A 15,526-nucleotide genomic window follows, 5' to 3' on the forward strand; every position below is an offset into this window, starting at 1 on the left:
CCTTCTCCAGTCCCTTCTCCAGTCTGTGCATCCGTCCATCCTGCCGCCGCCTGTCCCAGGCCATGGCGAAGCTGTTGGTGCTCACCCTCTTGGGGCTGGGGCTGGCATTCTTCAAGGATCACCGGTCTTCTTATCTGTGAGTTGGATAGCAGCCCACCCCCGTCCTGTCTGTCCTATCCACTAGCCAGACCTGGGACGCTTCCCCCCTCATCCCCCACTCCCAAGCTGCTCCAGGCTCTTAGAAAATCAGAAGGCAACTGCTGGATGTACATCCCAAAGCGATTTCATAAATATCCAATTTTCCCCAACCACCCGAACACCCTTGCTCATGGCCTGGGAGAGAGGTTAAGACGACGACTGTCTTTGGTGTGAGTGGCCAAGCTGTTGTCACACACCAATTAATTTTTCATAAATACTGATGTATCTTGGCGACAGATTCACTTCTCAGATTTGCTGCAAAATAAATAACCAGACTGGAGGGGCCCCTGATGTTGTGAGAATTAGGGAAGAAGCTCCAGCCTCAGTTGCCTGGCCGTGGCAGAAAACTTCCCAGCTTGGAGATGCTCGGTTTGAGGGCTCCCTGAGAGACAGAAAACTCCCGTGTGCAGTGGGGCAGATGGGAAGGAACGGGCACAAACATGGCCACCTGCTCCAGTGGAGATGTGTCGGGGTTAGAGGAGAGATCTTGATGTCCTGGTTTCTTGCTGTGTCCCTTGCATTGTAGGATCTCTCACATTTTTCATGAATATCAGTGTATATTGGCTATTGCATCACCAAAACCTCATATAAGAAGCACCTAACAATGTGCTTGGGATATAGTAAGTATTTAATAAATGTGTCCTGCTTCCCTTAAAGGGAAACCTGCCCTGCTTAGAAGTATTCTGCTTCCCTTAAAGGTTTTATAAATCTTTAAGGACTATACAAGGGGGAAAAGTTTTCTAAGAAAGTATCAGTAGTTTCATAATAACTTTTTAATAGGGGTTCAAAGTCTAGAGATCATCCTAACCCTAACAATTAATCAGTAATACCTCATTATTGACTTTGAAGTAAAACATTACTAAAAATCAAACTCAACATTTTGGACTTTTGGAAAAAGACCATTCAGAATAGGTTTTTGTAAATATTGGTATTTTCTTTTCTAATTGTTGGTTACTTTTGGAATCACAAACTTAGTAAAAAGTAAAAAACACAGTGATTTGGGATTTTTAATCATGTAAAAATTAAAGTTTGTGGATTTTCACTAATCATGGTACTATTTGTTGTCAAAGAAGAATATATACTTATATACATTATGCATTATATATAATATTAATACATGTATGTAAATACAATATATATGTGTGTATATATGTGCATATATATACATAAAATATAGCTTTACCACTACTACCCTAAAAAGTTTCTCTCTCAACATGAAATCTTAGCCTATTTGAGCCAGCCTATATTTCCCCAAGTTTGTTCCTTGGAACACACACAAGTCGCAAAACATGCTCTATTAAAAAAATAGGTTCCTTAGACAAAGTAAATTTGGGAAATGTCTATTCTAGCCTTTTCCTAGAGACTGACAGTGCATTCTGTCACACTAAACACTTTGAAAAGTCCTTCAGTAACAAAATACACAAAATAATTTTGCTTTGTCATTTCACAGACTTATTTGCCCACATCCTTTACTCCCTTTCTTGGTACCACCTGTATAACTCCTGGGATACTGTTTGAGACCAATTATTCCATATCACTGATTTGCACCAAGACTTCAATTTCAACAGAAGTTGAGGTCTGGCCGTGGGCAGCAGGTCTCTGGACCCCCAAGCCTGACTGTGATTAGTCTGAAGGGACCAGAGCACACTAAAGTCATAGCTTAACATAATCTCAGTCTCTGCACGTCCCCTTGGTAGCCTTGCCTGTGATTAGGGCACCTCCCAGAGCCATGGGCACGCTGCAGTGGGAAGACCAGGTCTGGTTTGGAGTGAGAACTCCCTGTTTTACTTTCACCACCGGGGTCTAGCACGTGGGGAGGGAGCCTCAGTCCTTTAACTTCTGGCTGTAATCAGATGACCGAGAAGGAAAAGAACGTGGCCATGGGGTGGACCTGTGGTTTTTGAATGAAAAAGAGGGCTAGAACAGAGAGCAGAGTAGGAATAATGTGCAGCTGGGAGGATGGGTGACTCAGTGGTAAAGAATCCATCTGCCAATGCAGGAGATGCAAGAGATGCAGGTTTGATGTCTGGGTGGAGACGATTCCCTGGAGAAGGGAGTGGAAACCCACTCCAGTATTCTAGACTGGGAAATCCCATACACAGAGGAACCTGGCGGGCTACAGTCCATGGGGTTGCGAAGAGTCAGCTATGACTTAGCAACTAAACAACAGGACGATGGGTGGTTATGGGGTTGCAGGGTGGTGCAGAACCTTCAAGCAGCTCAGATGGGGGAGGAAGGGAAAGTGGACCGACCATGGACCACTGAGCATCACCTGGAGCTCCCAGGACTAGCAGAATCTCAGGCCCCACCTCGCACTATGGAATCAGAACTAGTCTTATTTCACAAGCTCCTCAGGGGATTTGTATGCAAATCTCCAAAGTGAGACAGGAGGGAAGGGGGTGTGCACAACCTTTGAAAGAACCACTTAGCTGTTTAGGACGGGACAAAAGTCTGTCCAAGGGATAAAACCGAGCAGACTCAACATGTTGGAAGCTTCAACTTCCAGCCACTGGAGCCTCATTATGCGCTCCTTGTGGTAGGTTAGCATATGCAAAAAGCCACGCCCACAGGCGCCATGACAGTTCTGAGACTGACCATAGAAAGCCAGGAAGTGGGCGGTGACCCAGTGCCTGGAGATCCCCTACCCTTTATTGAAATTGCTGGAATAATCCTCCCACTTGTTAGCATATGAAATCACCCAGTCCATAAAAAGCAGCCACCCGCCTTGCGCCCCGCCCCCCCCCACCCTTGCCTTCCGAGACAGCCAAGGCGCCGGCATTGTGTCTCGGCCTTCTGTGTCTCCCCTCTCGACTCTGGCTCGCTCTTGCCGTCTTTCCTGCCCGGAGCCAAGCACCCTCACTTGGCAGCCCGTCTCAGGAGCTCGCCCGAAACCTGAGACACGACCATCTTCTCACGCCCCATTGCCCGGCAACTTCTTTACAAAGGCTATTAATAAATCTACTTCTTACCTTTCACTTTGCCTCTCCTGAACTTCATGAAGTCCGGAGACTAGGTGCACGGTTTCAATCAGAAGATTGTGGGCTGGAGTCTCACATGAGGTTCACCTGGGCTCCTGTCTCCCACGTGAGGCAAGATTGTGTTCGAATTCCCACGTGAGGTGTGTGGTTTCAAAAGGACATTCAAATCCTGCTGGGGCCCTCCGCCCCAACTTAGAACCAGATAAAGAGAGCCTAGAGGATCAGTAAATTACCTTGATCCGCATTTTAGAGATAAGGCCTCTGAATTTCAGAGAAAATCATGAATCTGTCCAAGGGAGAGAAGGGAAAAGATTATACGCTGAGGCCAGCAGCAAGGTTGAGGTGAATCCTCGGAGGAGATACATCTTTTTTTCCCCTCAGGGATGTGGCGTGTGGGACTAAGGTTCGCAAGAAGTTCTATAGTCCTGGAGCTGGAGGGAACTCATGGACGGATACTAGATGTGTCTTGAGGGGTTCCCAGATGCTTCTGAGGTGACAGCCGCACAGAGGAAGGAAATAAGGGAGCTCCTTTGGATTAGCCGTCTTTCCCGCCCGTCTGTGCCCATGGCCGCTGAGGTTTTGCAGACTGCTCACTGCGCAGGCGCACTGCATTTGCGCACTGCACTTCCGGTGGACTACGACGTAAACAGTGCCCGCTGGTGTGTGGAATGTTGACCATGCATCTCTGGGGCAACTTCCTCATTTCTTAAATTGCTGGCACTAGCTGTCAATAATCTGCCTCCCAAATGCAGGAGACATAAGAGACACGGGTTCAATCTCTAGGTTGGGAAGCTACCCTGGAGGAGGAAATGGCAACCCACTCCAGTATTCTTGCCTGGAGAATCCCATGGACAGAGGAGCCTGGGGCCTTCCGTCCGCAGGTTCACAAAGAGTCAGACTCCATTGAAGCAGTTTTGCAGGACGTAATGCGTGAAACTCTTTATTACAAGGAAACAGCAAAGCGAGCATTTATTAATAGCATTAATATTTCTGCTACCCTCGTGCCCACTCCAGGCAACACACTCTAGTAGGAAAAGGATAGTGGGGGATTCCAGCAGACCTGGGCTGGACCTCAGTTCTTCAGCTTTCATGTCACTTTGTTACTGACCTGGATTCTTGGGCTTTTTAATCAACAGAAATTGATAACAGGTCAGAGGAGAAATTTAGGTAAGGTTTTTGGGGAGACTCGTGGTGCAGCACAGGGAGTAAAAATAAGTAAGAGCTTGCCTTGCTCGCTCCTTGATTGGGGAGCAATCTGGTCCCTTAAATGGGGTGGGATTAAGTGCCAACCCAGCGGTCAGGCCACGGGGGTGGCTTGGGTGGTCGGCTGACCTGCCTGATGGAACTGTGTGTAGGAATCATGTGCAGTACCCTGCTTTTCTCTGACAACTTATAAGTGGCTGTTGGATTTTTGGTCCTTTTTGCATCATGTTGTTGACCATTTGTTCCAACTGCATCTGCATACAGTTCTTTTTAGTCCCTTATAGTTTTTCTTCTGTTGCTCTGGGAGATGTTTGTCCAGGTGCAAGCATTATAGCAAAGAGTCCCCGGTGTCAGCGTGCCTCAGCTTTACCATTTTGAACCTGTTTCTCCACCTTAATATTATGGGCTCATAATACCTATCACAGTAGGTATATGTATAAAATCTGGCCCATGAAAGATACTCTGTAAATGTTAGTTTTTATTATTGCCATGTGCTATCTCAAAAATCTATCTATGAATGATCCACTAAATGAGTGAAATTTGAATATATGTTATGGTAGGACCTCACTGAAACCCTAGGTTAAGAACAAGTAATTCACTGGTCCTCCTCTATCAATGCAACCAGCATCACCTTCTCCATCTGATGCACTAGCCTGCTAATTCCACAAAACAATTCGCAGCCGTCTCCCAAGTACTTTCTTTTCACTGGAGCTCTGTGTGCAAAGTCACAGGACTGAATAGGATGCAGTATTCCGTCACAGATTTCAGAGTTTAGTGTTAGCAATGAGACTACAAACTGATTACCACAAAACAATATGGAAAGAGACTCTGTAGATGTATATGTGAAGATTTGTGAGGATAAATGAAGGGGTTACTAATCCTATCATGAAAGATCAGGACGAGTTGCAGACTGGTCATGAGTAGGAAGCTTGCAGGTGGATTAGCAGGAAGGACTAGGTGGAGGGAAAACCTGCATGAGCTAGTGATGCAGAGAAGAGGATTCTTGGTGTCATGGTACCTGATTTCAAATCCAAATTCCAGGGCTTTCTTGATGGCTCAGTGGTAAGAATCTGCCTGCCAGTGCAGGAGACATGTGTTTGATCCCTGATCTGAGTGTGAAGATGCCACATGTCATGGAACAACTCAGCCTGTGCACCACAGCTATTGAACCTGTGCTCTAGAGCTTGGAAGCCACAACTACTGAGCCTTTGTTCTGCAACCGCTAAAGCCATCACACCCTGGAACCCATGCTCCACAGCAAGAGCAGTAGCCCCCATTTGCTACAACTAGAAAAAAGCCTGAGGAGCAACAAAGACCCAGCAAAAAGATAAAACAAACAAGTAAAATCATAACAAATTTAAATTCCTTCCTTTTAAGGATTAGTAGGTCCCAAGAATGAGGAGTGTGTAGTGGCAGAAGATAGACCCGTGAGGGTACATATGGCCCAAGGAAAGTTCCAGAATGGATTTCTTAATGCAAAGTTAAAGATCCTTACTTTCTTTTGTAAGGAGCTGCCATGTATTTGCAAAGAATAATTCATAGTAGGGAGTATGTGTTTTCTGGCCAAAGTTCAGCAGCTTATTAATCAGTGACACATCACAAACATTGAACTTTGTCCTTTAGACCTGGAACGTTTGGACTTAAGCCCTTGACAAGATATTTCCTGATAATTGAAAGTAAAATAGAAAAACATGAGCTGGATTATAGTAACACAATCTTCTGTCTTTGGGCATTTCTTCCAGCTTTTTGGAAACAGTAATACCAGTAAATTTTGCTGGGCAGAGGACTGAGGGTGATCTTTGCGTTCATACTTGGGTTCCAACCCCAGCTCAGCCACTTCAGAATTTTGTAGACTTGAAAAGCCACTTAATCTTCATCACCTGTGAAACAGGGAAAGCAATACCTCAGGGAGAGCTTTGAGGATTCAAGCAGAGTAATTGCAGTACCTGAACTACAGTATCAATGATTAGTCTGTTGAGACTTGGGCTTCCCAGGTGGCACTGGTGGTGAAGAACCCACCTGCCAATGCAAGAGACATGAGACTCGTTTTCAATCCCTGGGCCAGGCAGATCCCCTGGTGGGGGCCATGGCAACCCACTCCAGTATTCTTGCCTGGAGAATCCCACGGACAGAGGAGCCTGGTGGGCTACAGTCCATGGGGTCACACAGAGACAGCACCCACGCATGGCCACAAATTTGAACCAAGAGCAGCTGAGTGCTGACTTAATGCCTCCTTACCTACAACTGGCTCCCTTTAGCTGTGATTATTCTGCCTTTTCCAGGTTAGAGATCAGCTTCCGTGAGAGAGAAGCCTGATTAAGAACAGAGGCTAGTGATCTCTGCATTTGTCTGTCTTCTGTGAGCACATCACACTTACTGAACCTTGCAAGCCGCGGAGCCTCTTCTTCCCGTGTGATTTTGACTCTAATATGGCTATCCTTGGCATTTTTCTCAAGTCTTGATGCACTCACTGATGGCTTGTCACTGACTCTCTTCTTCTGTGTCCCTCTTTATATTGTCCTTGATTATGACCTCTTGTAAACCTGTCCTTTGAGTTCCTTGGGGCACTCTACATATTCACCAAGCTTTCTGTAAAGCTGTGTTTTCAAATGGTGGATCACAAAATCAATTTAGTAAATTATGATCAGTTCAGTTGATCAGCCCTTATTTATTTATTTTCATTTTATTATTTTTTAAATTGAAGAATAGCTTCCCTGGTGACTCAGATGGTAAAGAATCTGCCTGCAATGTGGGAGACCCAGCTTTGATCCCTGGGGTGGGAAGAGCCCTTGGAGGGGGAAACGGCAACCCCCTCCAGTATTCTCACCCGGAGAACTCCATGAACAGCGGAGCCTTGTGAACTATAGTCCATGGGGTCACAAAGGGTCAGACACGACTGAGCGACTAACATATAGTTGGTTTATGGTATTATACTAGTCTTTCAGGTACCCAGCATAGTGAGTCAATATTTTATAGATTGTACTCCATTTGTAGTTATAAAATATTGCCTATGTTCTCTGTGCTGTATAATATATCCTTGTAGCTTATTTATCTTAAAGATCATAGTTTGTACCTCTTAATCTTCTTCCCTTATATTGCCCCTCCCCACTTCCCTCTCCCATTGATAACCACTAGTTTGTCCTCTGTATCTGTGAGTTGGTTTCTCTCTTGTTATCTTCGTTCATTTATTTCTTAGATTCCACACATAAATGATAATATACAGTATTTGCCTTTCTCTGCCTGACATTTCACTAAGCCTAATACCTTCCAGGTCCATCTATGTTGTTGAAAATGGCAGCATTTCATTATTTTTCTATGACTGTGTAAAATTCATACATGCACACACACACATACACATTACATCTTTATCCACTGATCTGTTGGTGTACTTAGGTTGCTTCTGTATCTCGACTATATCTTGGCTATTGTAAATTATGCTGCTATGAACACTGAGGTGCAGATATCTTTTTAAATTAGTGTTTTCATTTTCTTAGTACATATATGCAGGTGTGGAATTGCTGGGTCATATGGTAGTTCTTTTAGCTTTTTGAGGCACTTCCATACTGTTTTCCACAGTGGCTGTACCAATTTATATTCCCACCAACAGTGGAATAGTGTTCCCTGTTTTCCCAAACCCTCACCAATATTTTTTTTTGTATTATCAGTATCGTTAAATAAATGAAACAATTGAATAGAAAAATTAAGACTGTATCACATTGATGAGGGGAAGTATCCTACACGAACTTTGTTTCAGGTATGTGTGTATGTATGTGCTGTGTGTGTTTCCACCAAATAAAATGCTTTTCCTAATATGGGTCTTAGTCTGAAAAGTTGATAAAGCTCCAGACTTTCCCTTTTATTTCTTTACTGCAAACTTTTGTGACTATAATGTCAAATTTCCATTGTTGGAATACCTCTTTTTTCTCAGTCATGGAGGCAGATCCCAACTTGCCTTTGAAGTCTGCTTTCCAAGTTCGTGTCCATCATCCAGGGACCACGCTCTCCTTGCAGCCAGGCTTTCCTCATCTGTCCATTCACCTCTGGATCTGTAGCGTTCCAACTGGTAGATCTCTACTCCATGCTAATATTGAACTGTGGCATTTTAACAAAGCTGATTTCTAGATCTCACTGCTAGCCTCTTAAGCTCAGACCCTATTAGAGGGTAAAAATGCTAGCTAATGACATAGTAGTAGGACTAGTGGGAACACCCTACAGTTTTTTCCGAATGAAAAGATGGAAGATCAGTCACCTCCAAATTCATATTATTTTATACCAGGTTGTTAACAATTTTATTCAGTGTCTAGTCACCCCTTCACCCATCCTCTTTCTTCTATGAGAGGAAATTATCAGTAAGGCAAGTGAGAGACTTCTCCGCCTGACTATCTTTAGTCAAATAAGATTTCTAGGGCTCATTGTATAAGCATTGCTACTCACTTTGGCTATATTGTATCATTGTTGTCGTTGTTCAATCACTAAGTCCTAGTCAGCCTCTTTAGGACCCCATGAACTGCAGCACACTATCCTTAGTTCTCAAAAAAAAAAAAAACAAGTTTCTTCTTTTGGTTGAGCTAATGTGGTTGGTGGTCCATTTCTTTCAAATGCCGCGTCAACAACTCAACAGCTCTGTGCTACGCACCCAGGCAGCCTGCTGGTGCCTGCTTCCCACAGCTGTTCTTTTTTCCTTTGTCCTTGACTCACATGTTCCCCATGACATTTATGCATTCCAATTTAATAAATTACTTGTGTGTGTGTGTGTGTGTGCCCATGTGCATGCAATGCCTTTAAATACACTGGCCTTGGGTAGGATTTTCTGAAGTTTTAAATCCTTTAAGCACACCTGCATTTTTCAAGTAACACACCTGAAATCAGGTGCCCAGTCCAGGCTTTGGGACCACACTGGGCAGATGGCAAGAGGCCTATCTGTCAGCAGCCCTCAAACAGCAAATGGAATAAATTGGACCCATGTTGTTATTTAACCCCAGCGTCCACTTAGGGCTCCTGGCATGGTTGATGAAATAGTTACTGTTCTACCAAAGGGCACAGAGCCCTGAAGAGGACACTGGGCTTCCCAGATGGTGTAGTCGTCAAGAATCCACCTGCCCACAGGAGATCCAAAAGATGCAGGTTCAATCCCTGGGTCAGGAAAATCCCCTGGAGAAGGGGATGGCAACCCCACTCCAGCATTCTTGCCTGGAGAATCCCATGGACAGAGGAACCTGGTGGGCTACAGTCCATGGGGTCACAAGGAGTCAGACACAACTGAGCACACAGCACATCTACCCACCTCTGCTAAGTATACACTAAACGTTGTGCCCAGGGACCCCGTGTGTCTTGCTCAGGCCTGGTCTGATAGAATCGCTCAGGTTTCAGGGACCACTAACCCTGCAGTTGAAATCCAGGCAAAATACAGTTAAGGAGAATTTTACTGGCTACTTACTTTTGCAACTTAGTTAAATTTCTGGATAGTTTTATGCATATTTTATTCCTTTTTTTTTCTCTTCCAGAGCAAGAATGACTGCTTCCCGAGAAGTAAAATCGGTAGAACTTCCTAACTGTAAATTAATAAAAGGAATAGGTAAGCATTTGAGAAGAGGAAGTATTATCAACTGATAATATTCCACTTGAAGTATTACCTTGTGAGTTATTTGATTAATACACCTATTTAATTCTGTTCAAAAATAAGATGACTAGCCAGGAGAGCATTATCAAGTCAGTAGTTAGTTGTAAATACCAGATTACTTGACCTTTGGCTCTACCAACCTATCATCAAGGGGTTTGACCACTTTTTGGTTATTTGTTTTTCTTTGGTTCATTTGGCAGAAACCATAGTCAGGAAGCGTTTGATTTTATGGTAACATAACCTGAGCGGATGGCAGAGGAGAGACAGGAGAAAGAGTAATGAGTAAAGGGTAAATGTTTATAAAGACCTCACACACCTTTGCAGTTACCACAGGGCTTCTCCTTATGCATTTCTCTTTTAATATCTGGGAGGCAAAACTTTCCCAGAAGCTCTCAGTAGATTTCCCCTCAGATCTCATTAGGCAGAGCTAGACAACAGGCTGGTGCCCTAGCTGCAAAGGAAGCTGGGAAAGTAATTAGGGGGCCTCCTTTGTGGGAGGCAGGCCCCTCAGCAAAGATATAAAGGATGGGGTAACAGAAGCTGGCAGCCAGCCAGAAGGGAGGGTCGGAGGACTCAAGTCTCCATCTGGTTTCAACCAATCAGCTTTGTTATTTGAAAAGAACTTGTTTGACGTTCATGCTTTTGTTATGATTGAGGGTTTGTTTGTTTTTTTTAGAATCATTTATCTCAGCTGAGGTTAGAAAGGCTAGATCACATGATTTTATGCAAATAGCATCAATTAGCTTGGTCAGATATCATATAGTGCAATCATTTTTTCTAAAAAACAAGCATGATATTGATATTAAATATCACTGGATATTTGTAAAATGAACATAGCCACTAAAACTAATACCAAATAAAAAAATCACATATGTCTTGAGATTGATTGAAATTCAAAAAATTTACATGTGTTAAAGCATAACTAACTTGGTGAGTTATTTATTGTTGTTTGTAAAGGCATATTCAGAATATGAAACGTATCCTCACTTTAACCAAAGCATTTGAAATTTGCTAATGTTTCCAATAGGGCTTTTCAAAGAGTTTATATGATTTGGAATGATTAGGTGTCAACATGTATGGGGAGTTTACTCTGTGTCTTTAAAAATTGCAAGCTATTTTCAAATTACTATACCTTTTGTACATTTAGTGAATTTCCATGAAATTTAAGAGATTTCAGACTCTGAGAAAAAAGTTCTAGTTCATCAGTTTAAAACAAATATATTAAGTGTAAATTTTAAATACACTTTATTATATGAATCTCAAATAACTATATAAATCAGTTTGAATAAATAAAGGAAAGAATGATTTATTCTGAACCTATCAAAGAAGAACTAAATATGTAGCCCCATTTTCAAGTTAGGGGTGATGAAGAAAAGGCCCCCTGACTTCCTGCAACAGTCTAAAAATCTGTGCTGTCTATACTCTCTTTTGAAGAAACTGGCGCCGAAGACTTGGAGATACTTCACAATGGACTTGCTTTCATTAGCGCCGTAAGTATTCCCTTTCATTTCCTGGGCTCTGAACCATTTTCTAGGACCAGCAGCTTGCGTTTCATTTCAGCCTTCTTTATACCAATGCCCATCTTCGAATAAAATGAGCGGTGATATGGTTCAAAAAAACAACCTGTGTAGGCATACTGGTGTTAGATTATGATCGTATATGTTCTACGCATGTTTGTATTCCTGTGTGTACACTGAACTCCTGGATTCCTTTATCTTCCTCGGTGACAATTTGAGTCCAGTGAGTTCAAGAATGGCTTCCCATTCATCTGTCTGTTCCTTGAAGAACATAAGCAGTGTAGTCAAATAACTGCTGAATTGAGTGTGTGTGTGTGTGTGTTCCCCCTCACATGTCATTTAGATTTTAATCCTTCTTTTTACACTTTTTGGAATAAGCCTTTTAATTTTAAAATGTTAGTAGGTCATGCCACAATTTCCAAACTTCTGGAAAGAAGAGCCATCATGTTGTTGAAACTCTCCTGCATACAATTCATTGTGGTAGATGATATAGCTAAAAAACAAAAGTCATCACCCTAATGAAGGATAACAGAGTTGATAGAATACAGTATTCAAGTCATCCAGCCACTGAAAATTCTTTGCTGCCTGTTGTAGTTTATTTAATCCAGTTTTCTCCTATGAAGACTGATCGTCCTCTGAAGAGGTGTCTTACAAACATTTTTTTAAAGCAAAAGAATACAAATTTCCATTAAATCTTACGTAGGACCCCACTATCTAAAACAAATAGTAGCTGGGCTGTCCTACCGTCAAGCTAAGGAAGAAGGAGTTGCTCCCTGGAGTTATTAGACTCTAACCCTAAACCTTTGTTTCTGAGATGCTTCCATGAAACCTGCCAGGGAACGATCCATAACCCGTGTTCTTCTATGTTCCTTGCTTACATTACTGAAGCTTATTAGTAAATGCCTCTTTGGTCTGCTCTTCATTTTTTTTTAATTGTCATCATGGGTTGGAGGCTGTGATATTCAGCATACATGCTTTGCAGCTGATGATGGAAGGGTCTGTGCCCATTATGTGGGGTCACCTGGGAGCATGTGACTTCCAGAGACACCCAAGGGCTGCTTGCACAAGCCAGCTGATAGGCTTGCCATGTGGCTTGTGGCCTGACCAGACAGTGTGAACCCATGTGCTGTCTGCTGCCTCCATCAGCATTTGAGGTATTTGTAGAGTGCCTATGTTTTCTCCTCTGTTATTTTATAAGGGATTACGCTATCCTGGAATAAAAAGCTTTGAACCTGATAAGCCTGGAAAAATACTTCTGATGGACCTGAACGAAAAGGATCCTACAGTGTTGGAATTGAAGATGACTGGAAGTAACTTTGATGCATCTTCATTTAACCCTCATGGCATTAGCACATTCACAGATGAAGGTAACGAATTCAATGTTTATTAAAAATAAAACCGAATTAAAAAAAAACAGAAAAAAATGTTAATGAATGAATATTTCTTTTCATCCAACTAAAGTACAGTCATGAATCATGTGCTCACTCTGGATTTTAAACTTAACTCATATGTGAATTAAACATAACATAACCATGTAAATGCTTGAGAATGCTAAAATACTTGAGATTTGCGAAGCACCAAGTTTTTAAAAATAATAACATTCACATAATCCCTGTAATTACCATAGTGATAATATTCAGCCCTAATAGGAATGAGTTTTTCCATTTTAAACAATCATACAGATCTAGATGTTTACAGCAACAGATTTCTCTAACGTAAGACACCTGCAACCTACAGATCCACTGACAATCATCTTCAACGTGTCCTACCCACTGGTTCCTTTGTTTGTCTTCAAACAGTTTCTCCACATTTTGACAAATTGCCCCATCCATTATGCTTTCATCTGATTTCTTCCCTTCTTTTTGCAGCCATTTCCTTGGTCTCTACATTAATTCTCAAGCCTGGTTGTGCACAGAAGCACCTGGAGAGTTTTAAAAAGCCTGATGCCCAGGCCCCAGCCCCAGATATTTTGATTCAGTTGGTCTGAGGGAGGCTTGAGTGGTAGTGCTTGTTACAAGCTCACCAGCAGATAAGAATGTCAGACTAGGGTTGAGAATCCCGCCTATCCCCATGGCCTCCATCAGACAATCCCTTCCTTGGTCCTTGCAGACTTTTCTGTAAGGGGGAACTAAAATTGCTGCCTTGAAAGTCATAAGCAATGTCCTTATTAAGAAACTCTCTCTCCCAACTCTTCCCCTCCTTCCTTCACTCTTATTTTATACTGTTGGCCACTCAGTGGTAAAGAATCTGCCTACAAGGCAGGAGCCTCAGGAGACCCGGGTTCAATCCCTGGGTAAGGAAGATCCCCTGGAGAAGGGAATGGCTACCCACTCCAGTATTCTTGCCTGGAGAATTCCATGGACAGAGGAGCCTGGCTACATTCCTTGGGGTCACAAAGAGTCAGACACAACTGAGTGACTAACACAACACCTACGGCCAAATTAAACTCAAAATGTTAAAAAGTAATTCATCCTCTTATCTTCCCTTCTTCATGTTTACTCCACATGACTTCCCTTCTTCCATATATATATCTATTGAAATTTAGATACATACATATGTATTTCCCTTTCAGTGATCTCTTCACCTATTTATTAACAGTATATTTTATTTTTAAAATATTGTAGGTGCAAAGAAATAGGATGTGGGGTATGTGCATGCTCTTTTGAATTAAAAAGGGAAAATAACCACATAGATATTATACAGGTCCTCATATAAATTCTTTTACATCATGGATTCGTTTCCCTGACACTGCATTCAGAGCTGCTTTGTAATGGCTCATGGAATTCTGTGGCATGGAAGAACCATAATATAGCTCATCTGTTGATGGATATTGATCCTGTTTCCACCTTTACGCTCACTGAAAACGAATGCCAGAATAAACATTCTTATGCATGTAGCTTCTGTGACTACTTATGATAAGTTCCTAGAGGTAGATTCTGCTGTGCAAACATGAATCTGGGTTTTCATCCTCACTTATGTTCAATTTCCACTTCCCATATTCCTCAGCCATCATCAGGGACTTTTGGCATTTCCTGTCAAATTCCTCTCCTATCCTTTCCTGCCTTTTCCGGTCAGCAGGGTGAGGCTCCAGGGCTTACCTACAGGGGACTTTCAACCAAGCAGTATGACTGTGGGTATCACAGTAATCCAGGCATGTGGAGGGAAGGAGCACCTCCTGATCTAGCCGTTCTTCCTCCTGCCTGGATGACTGCGATACCCACAGTCATGTTCTGCTTGGTTGAAAGTCCCCTGCACGTAAGTCCTGGAGCCTCACGCTAAGCCCTACAAGGTTAACCTGGATTCCTGTATCTCCGGCTTCAATCTTCCCACTCTTTCATTCACTTCTACTCCAACTACAACCTCCAGCTAAGCTCCTGCCTCAGGCCCTTTGCACATTCTTTTCCTGCCTCCTAGAACACCCTTTCCCCAGATATTCATTTAGTTCAGTCTCTCATTTCATTTCAGTATCTGCTTTAGCATCATCTTCTCAGAACTTGCCTGACTCCCATGAACAAGATATCTCATTACTCTGCATCCCTTTATCTGGTTTTATTTTCCTTCTGTAGCATGTAACACCAATTAAAATAAACATCTGCTTGGCAAGGGGCCTAATGGGAAGCCTCATAGCTGGCTTTTCTGTTCAGATTTCTTCCATTCAACCTCCTAAACTTGACACTATTTTCCTTTAAACACCAATTTGGTCACGTCAAAGCTTCCCAAAGATTCACTGCTTCCGAAGGCAAAGACTATGGTCTAACATCTGATCACTCCTTCTTGACCACTTACTTTCATGCTGCAGAGTTGCACTGACTCCTGGAAGCTGCATCCCTTTGATATTATCTCTCAGTGCTCTTTTTATGGAATTTATCATCTCACACTGTGTAAATTACACCTGAGCACACCTTCTCTTATTGATATTCTTCTCATCTTTTATCTCTTTTATCTCAGTGCTGCATCTTGCTGAGCCCATTTGCAGCAGAAAGCTTAATAAGCTCTTTGGAGTTTTAGTG

General features: G+C 42.6%; 1 protein-coding gene across 1 annotated transcript in view; it reads left to right on the plus strand.

The window, feature by feature from the left end:
• The window catches only part of PON1 (paraoxonase 1), a 31,312-nt gene continuing 15,786 nt past the window's right edge, over positions 1-15,526 (plus strand). The window contains exons 1-4 of the mRNA XM_020882682.2: positions 1-136; positions 9,884-9,954; positions 11,434-11,489; positions 12,715-12,883. Coding sequence (XP_020738341.2) covers positions 63-136; positions 9,884-9,954; positions 11,434-11,489; positions 12,715-12,883 — 370 coding nt within the window. The 5' untranslated portion in view covers positions 1-62. The remainder of the gene's footprint in view (positions 137-9,883; positions 9,955-11,433; positions 11,490-12,714; positions 12,884-15,526) is intronic.

The sequence above is a fragment of the Odocoileus virginianus genome, chromosome 1 (genome assembly GCF_023699985.2).
Source record: "Odocoileus virginianus isolate 20LAN1187 ecotype Illinois chromosome 1, Ovbor_1.2, whole genome shotgun sequence".
Lineage (NCBI taxonomy): Eukaryota > Metazoa > Chordata > Mammalia > Artiodactyla > Cervidae > Odocoileus > Odocoileus virginianus.